At 38.7% G+C, this 16956-nt stretch overlaps 1 protein-coding gene across 1 annotated transcript; it reads left to right on the forward strand.

The window, feature by feature from the left end:
• The first annotated feature begins 8776 nt into the window (after nucleotides 1-8776).
• LOC122652245 (LRR receptor-like serine/threonine-protein kinase GSO1) lies at nucleotides 8777-13278 on the forward strand. Its single transcript, XM_043845931.1, has 2 exons — nucleotides 8777-12473; nucleotides 12768-13278. The coding sequence occupies exons 1-2, from the start codon at nucleotides 9092-9094 to the stop codon at nucleotides 13130-13132; spliced, it is 3747 nt and encodes a 1248-aa protein (XP_043701866.1). The 5' UTR covers nucleotides 8777-9091; the 3' UTR covers nucleotides 13133-13278.
• The last annotated feature ends 3678 nt before the right edge of the window (nucleotides 13279-16956 follow it).

The raw sequence follows: 16956 nt of genomic DNA on the forward strand, positions 1-16956 counted from the left end.
CTGGACAGTATAAAAGAAAATAAAAGGGATTTAACAAAAGCAAAAACTGTAGAAATATGATGCACTATAACTGTAGAGTGTAGAGGGAAAAATAAATAGCTATGAATACACCAGAGAGAAACCTTTCAGTAGAAATTTCACAAATTATTCAATTAGAAACAGCATTTGCTAGACATTTTACAAAATCACTTCTTTTCTATAAAATAATTACATAAATGTCATTATGTTCATTAATAATCCATAATAATTATGATTATAGTACTCATTATCATGAATAATACTATAATTAAAAAATTGTTGATAATTATATTGACAAAAATCAACATAGCTTCTTTACCTAAGATTTTCATTTTGCTGCCTCATTCGAGACTCCATGATGAGAGTGAAGACACAAGATAAAGGACCTCTCATGAGCAATATAATTGTATATGACCAAGCATTTAGGTATGGGAAAATAGATTCAAACATATCCATATGTTAATGGTGTGATGGAAACTCATTATAACATAACAGCAAGAAGAATAGTACTTTATACATCAATTCCAAGCAATATAAACACCTAAATATTAGGCCAGCAGCAAGGTATTCAAGCTCTTACAACTCCAACAATATATAATAGTGGCGTAAGATGACCCCAGGTATAACCAGGCCTGACCAATTGATTATTTATCAAACTACCATAGAAGAGTAAAGGAAGAAGGAAACTTTTAGAACCCAGGGATTTATGAAACTCTTTAGACACGGTAGATAGAAAATTGTGGCTTCATCAATTTGGAGTTCATATGAACAAACAACAATGAGGTTCAAACAGAACTCTTCAAGTTTAAAATGTTAATTGGATGCAATTTCACAAATACAACAATTGCTTACCAACCAAGAATATGAAAGGATCATAGTCTACTGCTGGTTCTTCTATCTGGTCAAACAAATAATGGTAGAAAAAGGGCTTTCAAGAACTGAGCTTTGGCTGTATCTATTATTGGTTTTCACCTAAAGCAATGAGCAATGACTATCTCTTCTGTGAACCATATGGGCGAACAGCTAGTGATGCATGAACAAGTTCAATGTTGGGTGAACAACAATAGAGACAACAAGGCAAAACTTTCTAATTCTTTAACTTGCAGTATTTCTTACTATATTCATAATATAAATGGATAAGGATTTAAGGTTCAAAATGTACAAATATATACACCAAAATCGACTCACCTGGGATTGTAGGGTATGAACTATAGATTTGGTTCACCACTGATCCAACTTTCTCTTCTATTTTCCCTGCAAAAATGAAATCCAATAGTTGCTTTATTCTATCTTCATCTTTCAATGGATAAAATAATTTTTCATTTAAAAAAAAAAAAAAAAAAACTTCAACAGATTTGTAAGTTTGATCCTTAAAGGAATGCCTAAGTTGCAAACTAACGATATGCATATGAGGATACAAAAACATTGGTTCGACATTTTGGGGTTTTTAGGGTTTGGGGTTGAAAACGATGGGGAAATGAGAAAACTTCGGTTTGTGGAACAGGGATACGGAGAAGCTACGGTTCCCCTGTCTGGCCATTCACTTCAACTTCGAGTGAATGGAAACCTAGGCTACAGCGAGACAGCGAGACAGCGAGAAAGAGAGAGATAGAGAGGGTGAGCCAAGGCGAGAGCGAGAGCAACAGAAGAGATAGAAGAGGGGTGAAGAGATTGAGGAGCAACGGTTTCGAAGAGATACCTGGACACTCGGACGCCTAGTCTAGCAAGTCGAGTGAGTTGCTGAGAGAGAGATGAGCTTCGGCGTTGCGTGCAACCGTTAACTCGAGTAGTAGGGAGTTGCAGAAGCTTGATTTGCCTTGCAATGGAGTCGATTTGCCTGGGCTTTGAGTTGCAGAGGAATTAAAGATGTACGCCAAGAGCTTAGAGAAGAAGGGTTTGCGTGAGAGAGCCGACTCTGTGTTTCATCGGGAACACTTGTGTATATTTCAACCCTTGTTCCTTCAAGTGAGTTGAAGAACATATTTCTTTTCAATTTTTTTCATCCGGTTCAGTCCTTGGGAACAAAAGAATGGACCGGGTGTCTCAAATGCATTTCTGTTCTATATTGATTCCCATAAATTAGAAGAACATCAAAAATATTCTTGAGGAGTGTTACCAAACAAGGCCTTAGCAGAAGGAATTTTCCAAGAGAGTAATGGTCGTGGGTGGTGCTGTATATGGCTTTCTTTTCTCGCGTGACTGCACTTAATATCTTCTCAAGCTGAGTAGAACTATCCTAATTAAAGGCCCTTGGACAGACCAGTTCTTTATGGGTTCTTTGGCCTAACCTGATATGATGCGCCATCCATGAAATCAAATATCTTACCCATGTTGGTGCTGCTGTGTGGGTTCTCATTGGCCCCATGTTAAGTGTAGAATGATGCCAGGGTTATGTTTGGTTGTCCAGAAATGTATTTTCCAATGAATCATGTCAAGAAAAGTGCTTTTTCTTCACCAAAAACTGATCTTAGTTTCTTGGGATTCATCTGAATCTTCCAATATATGAAAAATGCTTCTCTACAATACATCAATAGATTAAACATCAATGAGGATCCAGATTCCAAAGTTGAGCAAATTTTAGATCAAATCTTCTTATGGAATACAATACTCTCACTTGATTGCAAGTTTGCAACCATATGCCATTTCAATCCCTTCAGGGTTTTTTTTTTTTTTTTTTTTTTTCCAATGATCTGGTAATCATTCTACACTAAAAACAGTAATGGTATTCTTCCTTGTCATGAAGGGAAGTGAAGTGAATTGCTTTACTATACCTTTTGTGTCCATTGTTTAAATCATATTATTGAGGATAAATTAATAATTTTACAAGTCCCTGTGCGGACCCCTCCCTGAAATTCTCATTTTGCCCTCTAGAATTAACTTTCGATTCAAAATCTTCTAATTATTCCATATATTGCCATCGGATTTGTACTTGTCCTGAATTCATCTTTTGCCAATTCCAGAATTGTCTCATTTAGTTAACGAGATCAAACCTGGTCCCGATCCCGGTTATTAACGTGATGGGACAACATCGGTTCCTAAATGGTTTTAGGCACTATTAAAAAGGGAGAAGAACTTTAATGGTTCCTAATGAGATGGATGGTTTTATTATTTTTATTGTGGATCTTTTCATTACCATGAGATCTAAGTTGTCTTTTACTTTATAAATCAACAATAAGAAAGCAAAGATGAATTTCATGGTTTTACTTCTTCAAACTCCCTAAGATCATATGTAAATTTTTCAAAATGACAATTAAGAATTAGTGATGATCAAATAATCATGCCCATATATGAATTTAGTGTATTTGTTAAACAAATTTATAGAAACAAAACTAAAGATTCATCAACTAAAACCTCCATATGAGATAATACCACTCAAATACATCAAACTACAACTATAAAACTTGAATACAAAAACATGAAATATATCCTTTGGAAGGGTATTGACGGTTTCAATTCCGTCTAATACCTAATCTCAGCATTTTGGCATTGGTAACATTGGGAATCTCATCCTAGAACAGTCCCTCCATTTATTTTTCAATACTAAAATCAGATCACAGTACCGTCATGTTTATTAATGGAATGGTTTTGATACCAGGGATGGTTCTGGGACAGCACCTGGTTCTAATCCCAAATTGATTTTTTTTTATTTTTTTTTTTAATGATAAATAATCCCAAATTCACACCCTTACGTGTGAGAGAGAGAGAGGAGTTGGAGAGGGTGAGCCGGAGGGATTTGGTATAGTTTGTTTAGTTTGTGCAATTTGTATATTAGATCTTAATGTATTGAAAACAAATGAAGCTGATGGGCCCAAATTTTGTGGTTAGGTAGATGTGAGTTTTTACATGATAAGTTCCTGTCCAAATGAAGCTCATGATGTTATTATAATTAAATCTTTGAAAATCCATAAAAAGTCAGACTTCCAAAGAAAAACTTATTGAAAACAAATGATGTTGAAAATATGGATTATGCAAAGAATCTTTTGCCTATGTTGTGGTCCAATTTCTATTTCAAATTTCACAAGTGACCAATAAGAATTTTTTTCAACCTATCCAATAGTTAGAATTACCACATCACTCTTTCGCATAACTGCATAACTAGGTGGACCATCAAAGAAAAACTTCTTATATGAGCTATGCAAAGAATCTTTCACCTCATTAATTAATTAATGGGAGAAAGGATGCTACTCGGTCCTACGTATAGCGTGGCGACCATGCCTAGACACAGAACCACCTTAGGGTGCTTGGAATGATCACCATGCCCCCATGTAAATGTGGATTTTCCAAACACCACAAGGTGGTTCTGTGTCTGGGCTATGAATATGGTTGCAAATGCCCTAGCAAGGAAGGCCCTGTCACTTGTGTGTGTGACGGATTGGCCACATTCCATTCAGTGGCTTCACGAGCTCTGTGTGAGTGAAGTCACTAGTTGTACACACTCCCCCCCCCCCCTCAATAAATCTCCTCTTTACCAAAAAAAAAAGGTGATTCTATGTCTGGGCGTGGTCACCACGCAAAGCGCACGACCGGATAACATTCTATTCCCCTTAATTAATAGAAACTCCACAAATTTCATAATATAACTGTTAGGTTATTATTTAACGAGTCTATAATGTAATGTTGTGTTTTTTTTTTTTTTTTGTGTATGGAATGAAGAAGTCTCTCCCTTAATTTAAATGTCATCCTACCATATTAGTCAAACAGTAGAGTCTATATTAGAATAAATTAATCTATGGTCCATAATTAAGACCATAAAACCCTACCAAAAATATTTAGAAAAAAAGGGATCAAAAACCACTATTTTTGGAATCTTTGGTGACAAGAGGTATAAAGTATAAACATAGTAAATTGAGAGAATATATCACAATATTTCCAAATCATATATAATGTATTATATCAATTTCTGTTACTAAAGATCCAAAAATAATTTGCGGTTGTTATTTTCATCATTCATGGTCTTTGCGGTGGACTAATAGGTCTATCATATCCTTACCTAAGAATAAATCGCCCTAGATAGAGCATTAGATGCACCCAAACTAATTTCTTCATAGAATAGATTTGGTAAGAGGTCACACATCCCATCCCTGTAATGGCTACAAACCAACCCCCATTTGTATAATGTGGGATTGTTGGGTGTTAATTTGTATTGAGTGATGGTTTAAGCTTATAATCTTTGTCATATTTGCTTGGACAAAGCATCCAAATTGTTTCTATTCATACCTATTAAACTATTTATTTATTCTTTTTTCTTTATTTATATAGGAATCTTATTAAACATTGGGAGAGCCGGAGAGGGTTATCTGAGCAAGTGGCATAAGAAGAATGCATTGATGCATGATAAATAGTACTGTAAATAAGAGGATAGTGAGATAATTTCATATGAGAGAAATAGACATCGAAATAGGGGGAAATTAACACTATCTTACTACCCGGATCAGAATCAGTTGGATTTGATTCTCGATATTTGTCGATTCCCGCTTCAAAAAAATTGGGTTTCTCCAGGGTTTAGACCGATTCTTGATCAATTCCAATCGATTCTAATAAAATCAAAATCGATGAAACCGATTCGTTTGTCGATTCCACTTCCTAAAACAATGTACTATTTGTTCCTCTTTCATCAATAGTGAAATTCATCCTTTTGATAATTCCCTTGTGATGAATCTTAATTTCCCAGTTTCTGAGGTCAGCCATCAAAGCTTGCAAGAACCATGCCCTAGCTTTTAACAATTATTAGATTACCTAAACTATCTATATTATGCCCTTAAAAATTGTTACCTATACTGCCACATGTCCCTAATTCAATACGTTAATGCACAATATATTAAACTAATTATAGAGTGGAATATTCTTTCATACCCATAAATAAAATAAGAACTCACAAAAGGTTACTTTGTTAATTAACAAGAGTTTATGTTTATGTTGTCAAGAATGCAAATCTGGTCACATTGCGTAAGCATTAAAACAAGAACAAATTTATTTTTTGGATTAAGAGCTCGTATAATAGGGACCGGGGGGGGGGGGGGAGAATTAGCAATTTAGCATGTATCATTTTCTCTCCTCTTCCTTTGGAAAAGACCTCTTTACCCTCATGTGACCAGCTCTGTGATTAGTGCATGCCGCTAGTTTACCAAAATCTAGCAGCTTGCCCAATCCTCTCCGTAAAAAAGAGGAAAAGGTTCTCTGAGCTGCTAGGCAGGGTACGCTAGCACTTCTGTGTCTATCTCTCTCCGCATTGGGCTTCTCTGTAGCGCGACACAGTGTGTAGCACACATCCAACGGCCCTTTGTGCTCAGGCACTCAGCCCAACACCCTACCTGTATGTTGGACTATGTGCCCGAGCACACATGACTGTCGGATGGTGTGCTACACACTGTGTCATGCTACAGAGGACCCGAATCCATCTCTCTCCTCCTCATATGAAATGACCTCACTGCCCTATAGATATATGATACTGTTTTATTATGTCTCATTGGTCCACTCTCCTATCCTATTTACTCAGAGAATCCTCTCCCAAAAAATAATAATAATTGAGATCACAGTGGTGGGTGAATGTTTACACATGGTGGAGAAAAACTTTCTTTCTTACACGAATTCCAATACTCAACTTATAAGTGCCTTGATACCTGAGGTATTGCTTCAAAATGTGGGCAATGGATCTGCACTCTTTCACATTAATTAACCTCTTTCATAAGATGATACGATATATGCTAATGCATTCTGCAGAAGATATATTCTCCAAGTTTCCTCTGGGTAGTTGAGACCTAATAGTGATAACGTTTGAAAACTTAAAAAATGAAGATATTTATATATACAAGAAGATCAAACACAGTTTGAAATGAAATAGATTTATTGGGTTTCTCAACTTATCTCTGTAGGATAATAGTATCACAAGCAATGGAACTAAAATCACCTTCAGAATATTAAAACAGAAGGGGTGGTTTACCAAATAGAGACTAAAGTAGGAAAGCCCAAGGGGGAAGGAATCCAACCTAAAAATCTCTCTAACCTCCTCTACATGGGCATCCCTACATGTAGGGGGAGGGTAGTTTCGATTTCCTTCCGGTGTGTTGGTACTGGTACCCCTAGGAATAAACTTTTTGTAGATTCTTGGGTTCTTTCCCCTTCAATTTTATAAGCTCATGCCTCCTCCCCCCTTGTAAAGGCAGAGTTCTGTAAGTTGTATTGTTTTTTTCTTCAACCTCTTTTGTTGGGACCCTTATTTTTTTCTTTTCTTTGGTAATGAATTTTTATATTAACAAAAAAAAAAATTCCCATTAAAAAAAGGATTATTATATACATGTCTTGTGACTCATGAGTATAAGAACAGAAGGACATAAGGAGAAAGCCATTCTTGCCACCCATCTCATACATCTTTGTCAAATTTTTTAAGATAGGCCCTAGCCACTAGCTTTACCATTTATCCATCTGAAGGAAGATTGCAATAAATGAAAAACCTTTGCCTTTGTTAGTATAACATTCCATAAGGGTAGACGGTTGACTCTGCTTAATCTTATCTCGCATTCTTATTCACTACTCAAAAAGAAATATTTTGGTTTAATCATCCAGTTGTTATGGTAAGGGAAAAATATCTCTACTTGGTGGTGTTTCCTACGCCATCAAGTATGGGTCAATAGGTGAACACGCCTGGGGCAGAGGCATCATCTCATGGTACCCTATGACAGAGCATTGGAAACACATCCAAGTAGAGATCTTTTTCCCTTATTGTAATTATGTTTTCTTTCTTTCTTTCTTTCTTTAATTAGTTTAGTGTGGTGGAAATAGAAAAATAATAAGTGAATTCTAACTCTCCAAAGAACATTTTAACACCCTTTACCTAATACAGCTAAGTTCCCAATCTAAGTTATAGTAATAAAGAATTTAAGTACCCAATCCTAATTGAAGTCATGTTGAAGATTATCCCACGTAATTAGCATGGAAGGTGAAAAGAGAACGAAGAAAAGAAACACAGCGCGTATTAAACTAGATTTGATTGGAAAATGCACGAACCAGGTTGGATTAATAGGAATCTTGTTGGTTCCTAACCCCTATTATTAGTGTGATTTGTTAAATCATATGAAACCCTTGGTTCTTATCCCATCCATATACTTAACCATGTTGAGTGGGTTTTGTTTCAAACACACACAAAAACATAAACAACTTTAGCCTTGGAGATATTAGTTACAAACAACCACTTAAAAGAAAGAATAGAGAGAAGCAAAAGGACATCTATGTTTGGTGGCTCAACCCCATAAGAATCAAAGAGTATTTTTATTAGTTTAGTTTTCATGAAATGAGAAGAACTAGTCTTGGTTTTATACGTAGCCCCATGACACACTTATAAGTGGGGACTCTGTTTGACTTTGTAAAAAAACTACAGAGAATCATCATCATAAAGAAACAAAAATAAATAGGAGGAATTCAACCTCTCCCTTTCTAGATTCCATTTCTTCTTCTGATCAGAAACCACTAAAAAGAGTAAAAACCAACACAGTTCTTGCCTTGTTCTCTTTATGGGTCTTCCAACCACTGTATCATTGTGTATCTGTTTCATTCAAATCTCTTCTCTATCTTATTTCAATTTGGAGAAGAGTTGTTCGGTCGTCATTAATGACATTACAGAGCTTTTATAGATTATACTGACAGTTCCCATGTCTCTATCTCACGCTTATCGTTTCTTCAAACCCCCCATTAAAAGCTTCTGCAAATACCAAGTCAAAACTACACATTAAGCCGGCGTAGTGTTCAAGAACCATAGATTACCAATTACCACATTGCACTGGACAGCCCAAAACCACGCGTTTTCTCGCCAAACGAGACATTAAACCTTCCAAGCATATAATTTGTCTGCAACCCAAGAGACGAAGGAATTCAATTTTGCAGTTCAATCCATTCATGCAGTGGTAGCTATAAGCGGTGGTAACAGAGTAACATGGTGGAATTGAAGCAATGGGTTTACAGTTAGAAAGAAGAAGCTTTATTCATTAAATCACTTTTCATGAACTCTCTCTGCCTCTGAGCGCTGTGATGGGTATAGAAAGACGTTGAGATTGAGAGACATTCTTCAGTTTCTGCAGAGATGAGGATAAGGATGGCAATTTTATCTGTTCTTGTTCTGTTTCTGTTAATGGGTTTTGAGTCTCCAGCTGAGTCTAAGAGTCTAAGACTGCTTTTGAAAGTGAAGGAATCGTTCGTTGAAGACCCATTAAATGTGTTGGAAGGATGGTCTGCAAAGAACCCAGATTTCTGTACTTGGAGAGGAGTTTCCTGTGATGGCTCGTCTGAAGTGATTGGTCTCAACCTGTCCGACTCGTCACTCGCCGGGTCAATCTCACCATCACTCGGTCACTTGCCCTACCTGCTCCACCTCGACCTCTCCTCCAACCTACTCACAGGCCCCATCCCACCTCACCTCTCTAATCTCACATCGCTTGTCTCTTTGTTTCTCTTCTCGAACCAACTCACTGGACCGATCCCACCACAACTCGGCTCACTCACTAGTCTCCAAGTCCTACGGATAGGTGACAACGGTCTCACAGGCCCCATTCCAAGCTCTTTCGGTGATCTCTCCAACTTGGTCACTCTTGGCTTGGCCTCTTGTAACCTCAGTGGTCAGATTCCTCCAGATCTCGGACGACTCGGACAACTCGAAAACTTGATTTTGCAACAGAACCAACTTGAAGGACCGATTCCAGCTGAACTTGGGAACTGCTCGGTCCTCCTCGTCTTCACCGCCGCTGGCAACAATCTTTCGGGGCCAATACCGGTCGAATTGGGTCTGCTTAGCAACCTCCAGATTCTCAACCTCGTTAACAATACTCTCTCAGGCGAAATTCCAGCCGAGCTAGGTGAGTTGAGTCAACTCGTTTATCTCAATTTTATGGGGAATCGGCTTGACGGTCCAATTCCCGTGTCTCTGTCCAAGTTGGGTGCTCTGCAGAATCTCGATTTGTCCATGAACAAGCTCACCGGAGGAATTCCAGAAGAATTTGGCGACTTGGGTCAGCTTGTTTACATGGTGCTCTCAATGAACGACCTTACTGGTCCTCTTTCGGGAAAAATCTGTTCCAACACAACCAGTTTGCAATTTTTGGTTCTCTCTGGTAATGGGTTCAACGGAACGATTCCATCTGGGTTCAGGGATTGCAGGTCGTTGGAAAGTTTGGATCTTTCTGACAATAATCTTGAAGGGTCAATACCAAACGAACTGTTTGTGCTTCTGAATCTTTCTAATCTTTTGCTGCACAACAACAGCTTGGTGGGCTCGATTCCTCCATTGATTGGAAACCTCAGCAATCTTCAAACTCTAGCTCTGTACCACAATAACTTGCATGGTGGTCTGCCACCGGAGATTGGGAAGCTCGGGAAGCTCGAAATCCTTTATCTTTATGAGAATCAGCTATCTGGGGAGATCCCTTTGGAGATAGGTAACTGTTCGAGCTTGCAGATGATTGATTTTTATGGAAATCAGTTCACAGGGAGCATTCCGATCACCATTGGAAGGCTAAAGGAGTTAAATTTTCTTGATATGAGACAGAATGGTCTCACTAGTGAAATTCCCTCCACCTTGGGCAACTGTGGACAACTAACTGTTCTAGATTTGGCAGATAATCGTCTTGTTGGTGGCATCCCTGCAACATTTAGATTCCTTGAGTCCTTGGAGTTGTTCATGCTTTACAACAACTCTCTTGAAGGTAGTCTTCCAGAGGAACTAGTGAATATTTCCAACCTGACGAGAGTCAACCTCTCTAATAATAGATTGAATGGTAGCATTGCTGTTTTGTGTAGTTCACATTCTCTTCTTTCTTTTGACCTCACCAACAATTCTTTCGACCATGAAATTCCTACCCAGTTGGGCTATTCGCCTGCTCTTGAAAGGCTTCGATTGGGCAGCAACCGATTTACCGGTAAAATTCCTTCGACCTTGGGAGAAATCCGGGAGCTCTCACTCCTAGATCTTTCTGGCAATTTACTCATTGGAGTGATTCCTGTAGAACTCGCACTTTGCAATAAACTCACTCATATTGATCTGAACAACAACCTTCTCACTGGAGCAATCCCGATGTGGCTGGGAAGCTTCCCTCAGTTGGGTGAGCTAAAGCTGTCCTCGAATTCATTTGCAGGCCCTCTCCCTCGACAACTGTTCAATTGCTCCAATCTCTTAGTACTTTCTCTTGATGATAATTCACTAAATGGAACCATTCCCCCTGAAATTGGAGATCTTGCATCCCTCAATGTCCTCGACCTCAGCCACAACCGATTTTCCGGGCCTATCCCTCCTGCCATTGGCAATTTGAGCAAAGTCTATGAGCTCCGGCTTTCATGGAACAACTTCGAAGGCGGAATACCAATTGAGCTTGCAGAACTCCAAAATCTGCAGAGCATGTTGGATCTCAGCCACAACAATTTTACTGGTGGCATCCCACCTTCCATTGGGACATTGTCTAAACTTGAAGTGCTTGATCTATCTCACAATGAGCTTGTTGGGAAAGTCCCTCACCAAATTGGTGAAATGAGCAGTCTGGTCAAGCTTGACCTTTCTTACAACAGTCTCAATGGCCAATTGGACAAGCAATTCTCACATTGGCCAGTAGAAACCTTTGCTGGGAACCTTGGACTGTGTGGAAGCCCTCTTCATCCATGTGAGAACTCAGAATCCAGTGGGCATCACACTGCCCCCAGAACATTCTTGGTGGTGGCAATCACAGCTGCCTCGACTGCAGTTGCTATTGTTCTACTAATACTGGGGTTTGTGCATCTGATGAAAAACCACCACCAATATCTCAGAAGAGCTCGTGAAGTGAACTGTGCTTACTCTTCCAGTTCCTCCCTACCACACCGGCGGCTACTCTTCCAAGGTGGCACCCCAAGGCGAGAATTCAAATGGGAAGAAATCATGAAAGTAACCAACAATCTAAGCGATGAGTACATGATTGGATCGGGCGGATCAGGGAAGATATACAAAGCAGATTTACCCAATGGGGAGGTAATTGCAGTCAAGAAAATATTGAGAAAAGATGATCTCCTATTAGTTAAGAGCTTTGCAAGGGAGATTCGGACGCTTGGCAGGATAAGGCACAGGCATCTAGTGAAGCTGATGGGTTGTTGCAGCAACATAGGAACAGGAATGAATCTATTGATATATGAGTATATGGAGAATGGAAGTGTGTGGGATTGGTTGCACAAGCCACTTCTCAGTGGGAAGAATAAGAGTACCTTTGATTGGGAAGTACGATTGAAGATAGCCGAGGGGCTAGCACAAGGGATGGAATATCTCCACCATGATTGTGTGCCACGAATCATTCACAGAGACATTAAGTCGAGCAATGTGCTACTTGATTCCAACATGGAAGCACATTTGGGCGATTTTGGGCTAGCAAAGGCACTTATCGACAACCATGACTCGTCAAACACCGAGTCAAATTCATGGTTTGCTGGCTCTTACGGCTACATAGCTCCAGGTATTACTCTAACAGCTGTTTGTACATTCTTTTTCTTCAAAAGTATTTAAAACCAATCAGTCCATCTGAGAAAACTGTTTTGATCATTCTAAATATTTAGTTGATTGAATTGAATGGTCACAATTATCACATCAATATTTTTTGGGTGTTACAGAATCTATAGTGCATATCAAATGTTTAATCACTCATCATCATCGATTGGGGAAACTACTTATTGTTAGATCAATTTAGGCTACTTTGGTTTTTAGGGGTATTAGAGTTACTGATACTGATTTTCTTTCCTTGATGTTTCAGAGTATGCATACTCATTTATGGCGACGGAGAAGAGTGATGTGTATAGTATGGGTATTGTGTTAATGGAGATTGTGAGCGGGCGAATGCCCACTGATGCAAGCTTCGGAGTAGACATGGACATGGTGAGGTGGGTTGAATCACATATTGACTTGCCCGGACCTGCCCGAGAGGAATTAATTGATCCATTGTTGAAACCACTCTTACCCAATGAAGAATGTGCTGTGTTCCAAGTGCTTGATGTTGCACTGAAGTGCACAAGAACCACTCCGGCAGAGAGACCATCATCTCGGCAAGTGTCTGACCTCCTCAGTCACATATCTAACTCTAGTAAGGTGCAATATGGGAAGAAGATTACAACCCCATGAGCATTATAGATGAGATTGGATATTGGAAAATCAAAAGTGCTTTCTATACATCGCAGAAGTCATCTCCAATGGAGCTTTCCATTTTCATTGTTTCAGTTTTTGTCCCTGCAACTTTATATTACCATCCACTTGCTGTTGCACTCCAATACTTGCGCACCACCCTTATCTTGTAATGTAACAATTGTTCTTGCTTCTACAATTTATACAATAAACATGAACCGTGATAAGGATAAAGGGAGAGAATGAGAGGAACCCAGGAACCCATACTTCACTAACAAGCTTGAAAATTTCTCTGGCAATCAAGTTCATCAGACTCCAATCTAGGTCGAAAAAGCAAACTCAGGGTCAAAGTTCAGAACAGGATAACAATGGGAGAATCTTAGGTCAAATCAAAATGTTGGATGGGAATGAAAATTTGGTCAACTGACCAATACAGAATATATCTTTCCAACTGCTGGTGAAATCACATCTCTCTGATCTGTAACAAAGTGCAATGGATCAGGTTGGAGGTCTGATCCTGAATTCTAAGTAATAATATTAATAATAATACAATCAAACAGACTACCTAATTATCTAATAAAAGACTTAAAACAGCATAGAACAACCCCTAATTAAAGACTAATTACAACTTTAGAAACCCTTATATGACTAAGACACTGATTCTCTCACTCCAACTATTGTTAGGATTGAAAAAACAAAAAGACTCATAGAACACCCAAAAATGAGGTCCAAACCACTTGCAAGGCACATTTAGCCTTGTTTCTGGCCCTGTTTGATCCAGGCAAAAAGGTCTACCTCCTGCTGGTGCAGGTTGCTGCATCTACCAGCTGTGGTTCCACAAGCCCATGCCCTGGTACTTCCCTCGTGTTAATTCAAACTGTTAGAAATTTGATTCAACATAGCATTCACTTGAAATGGGTATTTTTTTGAAGAATGCAATTAAAGAGTAGTTGATTCGGTCAAACCATTGCATTCGTATTTTCTGATTTAACTTTATTTTTTCTCCATCTAGCATTTCAAAGGCATTGCAGAGTCTTGCACAAGGCTTGAGCTAATTCAGTACAGGGGGAAAAATGAACAAAATTACAAACAGCAAGCCAACAGATAAGATAAAGCGAAGTAACCATCTCTTAACCCAGAAGGATGAACAGTTTAGAGGTTCCACACATATGCAACTGAAATGTTCAGCAAACTCATGCCACGGAGGTGCTAAACTTCATCTTCATCTGCAATAGCAGAAACAAGTTTAAAGAATGAGTTCAAGGAATATTCCACAAATTGAACATAATAGAAACGCTAATGAATGAAATTCCCAAGACCTGGGATTGAACCCCATTGGTGTCTTTCCTCTACTGAAATGTGAAATCAAGATTGAACTACTATAAAATGCATAGAAATTATGAATTACTGAAATTAATGTATAGAAATGATCATTAAACTTCCATGGCATCTGCAGTACCCCACCCCGAGAAAAGGCATCCCAATATCATGACAATAGAAGTGCCATTTAGACTGCCACTGAGCCATTAAAACTAAGCTTTAACCACAAGAAAGCATTAGGTACGATGCCACCACACTAGTCAGAGTCTCAGATGATGAGCAAGACCATGGAATGTACCATAATGACACGCGTTTATGGTTACAAACATAGGATGCAAAAGTTGAAAGGTTCCAACTTCATAATTAAAACATGATACAGTATGACCACACAATTTCTTTCTGGTTTATTGAATAACAAGGCAATTCATTTTTTTATTTATATTTTATTCATAAAAACAGCCTCTCTGCGAAGCAGGGGTAAGGCTGCGTATGTTATGACCCTCCCCATACCCCGCAGTGGCGGGAGCCTCATGCACTGAGTACACCTTTTTATTTTTGAGTCATAAAAAGGGAAATCAAATTATCTTTTCTTTCTTTTTATTGAATAGTAGTTTTATTGAGGAAAAGGGAAGGGTAGGAGGGAATATAACAGACAGACAGGCCTACACATAACAAAAGCAAGAACTGCAATAAACAGGGCAGAATGAAGAAAATTGAACTATGATCATTACGAAATATATCAAGGCCCTCTCCTAGACACCAAATTGGGGGGGGGGGGGGGGGAACAAGAACAAGTACAACCACCCCCACCCCCCAACAAAGCACCCAGTATTGGTCCATCCATCTTCAGGAGAGCTGTCACATCATGGGATACACCAGAAGAAGATATTCAGGCTAAGAAGCAAAATGATGGGCCTCCTTCATGAGGTGCCGAGCCCCCCATGATTAGTCCCAACGGGACAAACCTGAACTGATGTCTGCCATAACCAAATCCCCTCCTCAACAGGATTTTGGAGCCCGTTGTGCCTTTTTCCTTTCTTTCTTTTTTTTTGGGGGGGGGGGGGGGGGTGGAAGGGAGTTACTCCATCGGATGCTTAGTTCTGTCACATATTTGTTTCAAAGTTGGAAATTGAAGAAGGCTTTTGGCCCCAGACCAGAACTATTGTGGAATTTATTGCCATTTTCTATTTTCATTTTCATTTGTGGAAGATATGAAATGCCATTTTGATGACAAGTTCAGATCCCCAGAAATGGCGTGAGGCATCATAAAGGTTGGATGTAGATATATGGAGTAACATTATGAAGCAATTAGGTTTTCAGTCATAAGCTTCTCTCTATTTTGATAAACCATGATTTTATTAAAAAGGAGCAAAGGCTACACAGATACAGAGTACAACAGACACATGGAACCAGGCCAAAGGAACAAAGGCTACACAGATATGGAGTACAACAGAAACATGGAAACCAGGCCATAGAGACATGCATGCATATAACAAGATATATTCAGAAAGGACCCAAGAACGAAAAAGCACCTGTTCAACCCCCCAGCTTTAGCTAGATAATATGCCTACACTGTTAGCTGATCTTATTCCCCCCCCCCCCTTCTCCAATTTTAGCATCTTGTTACAGGAATTCACCAAAACGATAAAGAGGGTGGTAAGAGTAGATTCCCTCATTATTCGATGAAATCGGCTGTATCAATGATTCTCATGGAGGATCGGTGGTTTTTTTTACCAATTGTTCAAGGCTGAAAAAAAAACAGTTTGGCCTTTAAAGCAAATAAACAATGCTATAGAGACCACCATAGACGCCAAGCTATCTCAGGAAATGAATCCCTCCATACAATTCCATTTCTCACCAATGCCTATTCACTCTAGCATCTATATTACAGGTGATCATATGCCTTTTGAAGAATAATCTTACAAATTTCCCAGCCCACCCTTGAACAAAAATACTCATTTACTATTAGTGCACAATCTAGTATTTAGACTACCCATTTGAAGAATAATCTCACAAATTGGCAGCCCCACCCCTCAAGCTTGAACAAATATACTCATTTGCTATTAGCATCTAGTATGTAGCCTACACCTTGATAAAAGTCCCTACGTTAGTACTTGGGGAGGGAGGGGAATCCTTGGCGAGTCCCAAACATTAAGTCAACCAATTCCTCTGCCATCCCTATTTTTTATTGTATCCTTGTCATCCTCCCTCTCATTTTGCATCTGAAAAGCATTCTTGCTATAGAATAAGAACTAACTCAACTCAACTTAACAAAGCAATATCCCAACTAAATGAAGTTGACTATGTGAATTCTGTTTCAAAGTTGCCATTGATATCTTTTCTCACTTCTCCCCGTCATTTTTGGTCTGCACCTTGTTCTTGTGCTGTAAAAAAATTTAAAAAAAAATCCAATTGAAGGGACTGCTTATGGAACTAAAACTGAATCTAAGATAGTGAACAACTGCAAGAGCTTCCATAAAAAAAATTTTAAAAAAATAATTTAG

This window comes from Telopea speciosissima, chromosome 2, assembly GCF_018873765.1.
Source record: "Telopea speciosissima isolate NSW1024214 ecotype Mountain lineage chromosome 2, Tspe_v1, whole genome shotgun sequence".
NCBI lineage: Eukaryota > Viridiplantae > Streptophyta > Magnoliopsida > Proteales > Proteaceae > Telopea > Telopea speciosissima.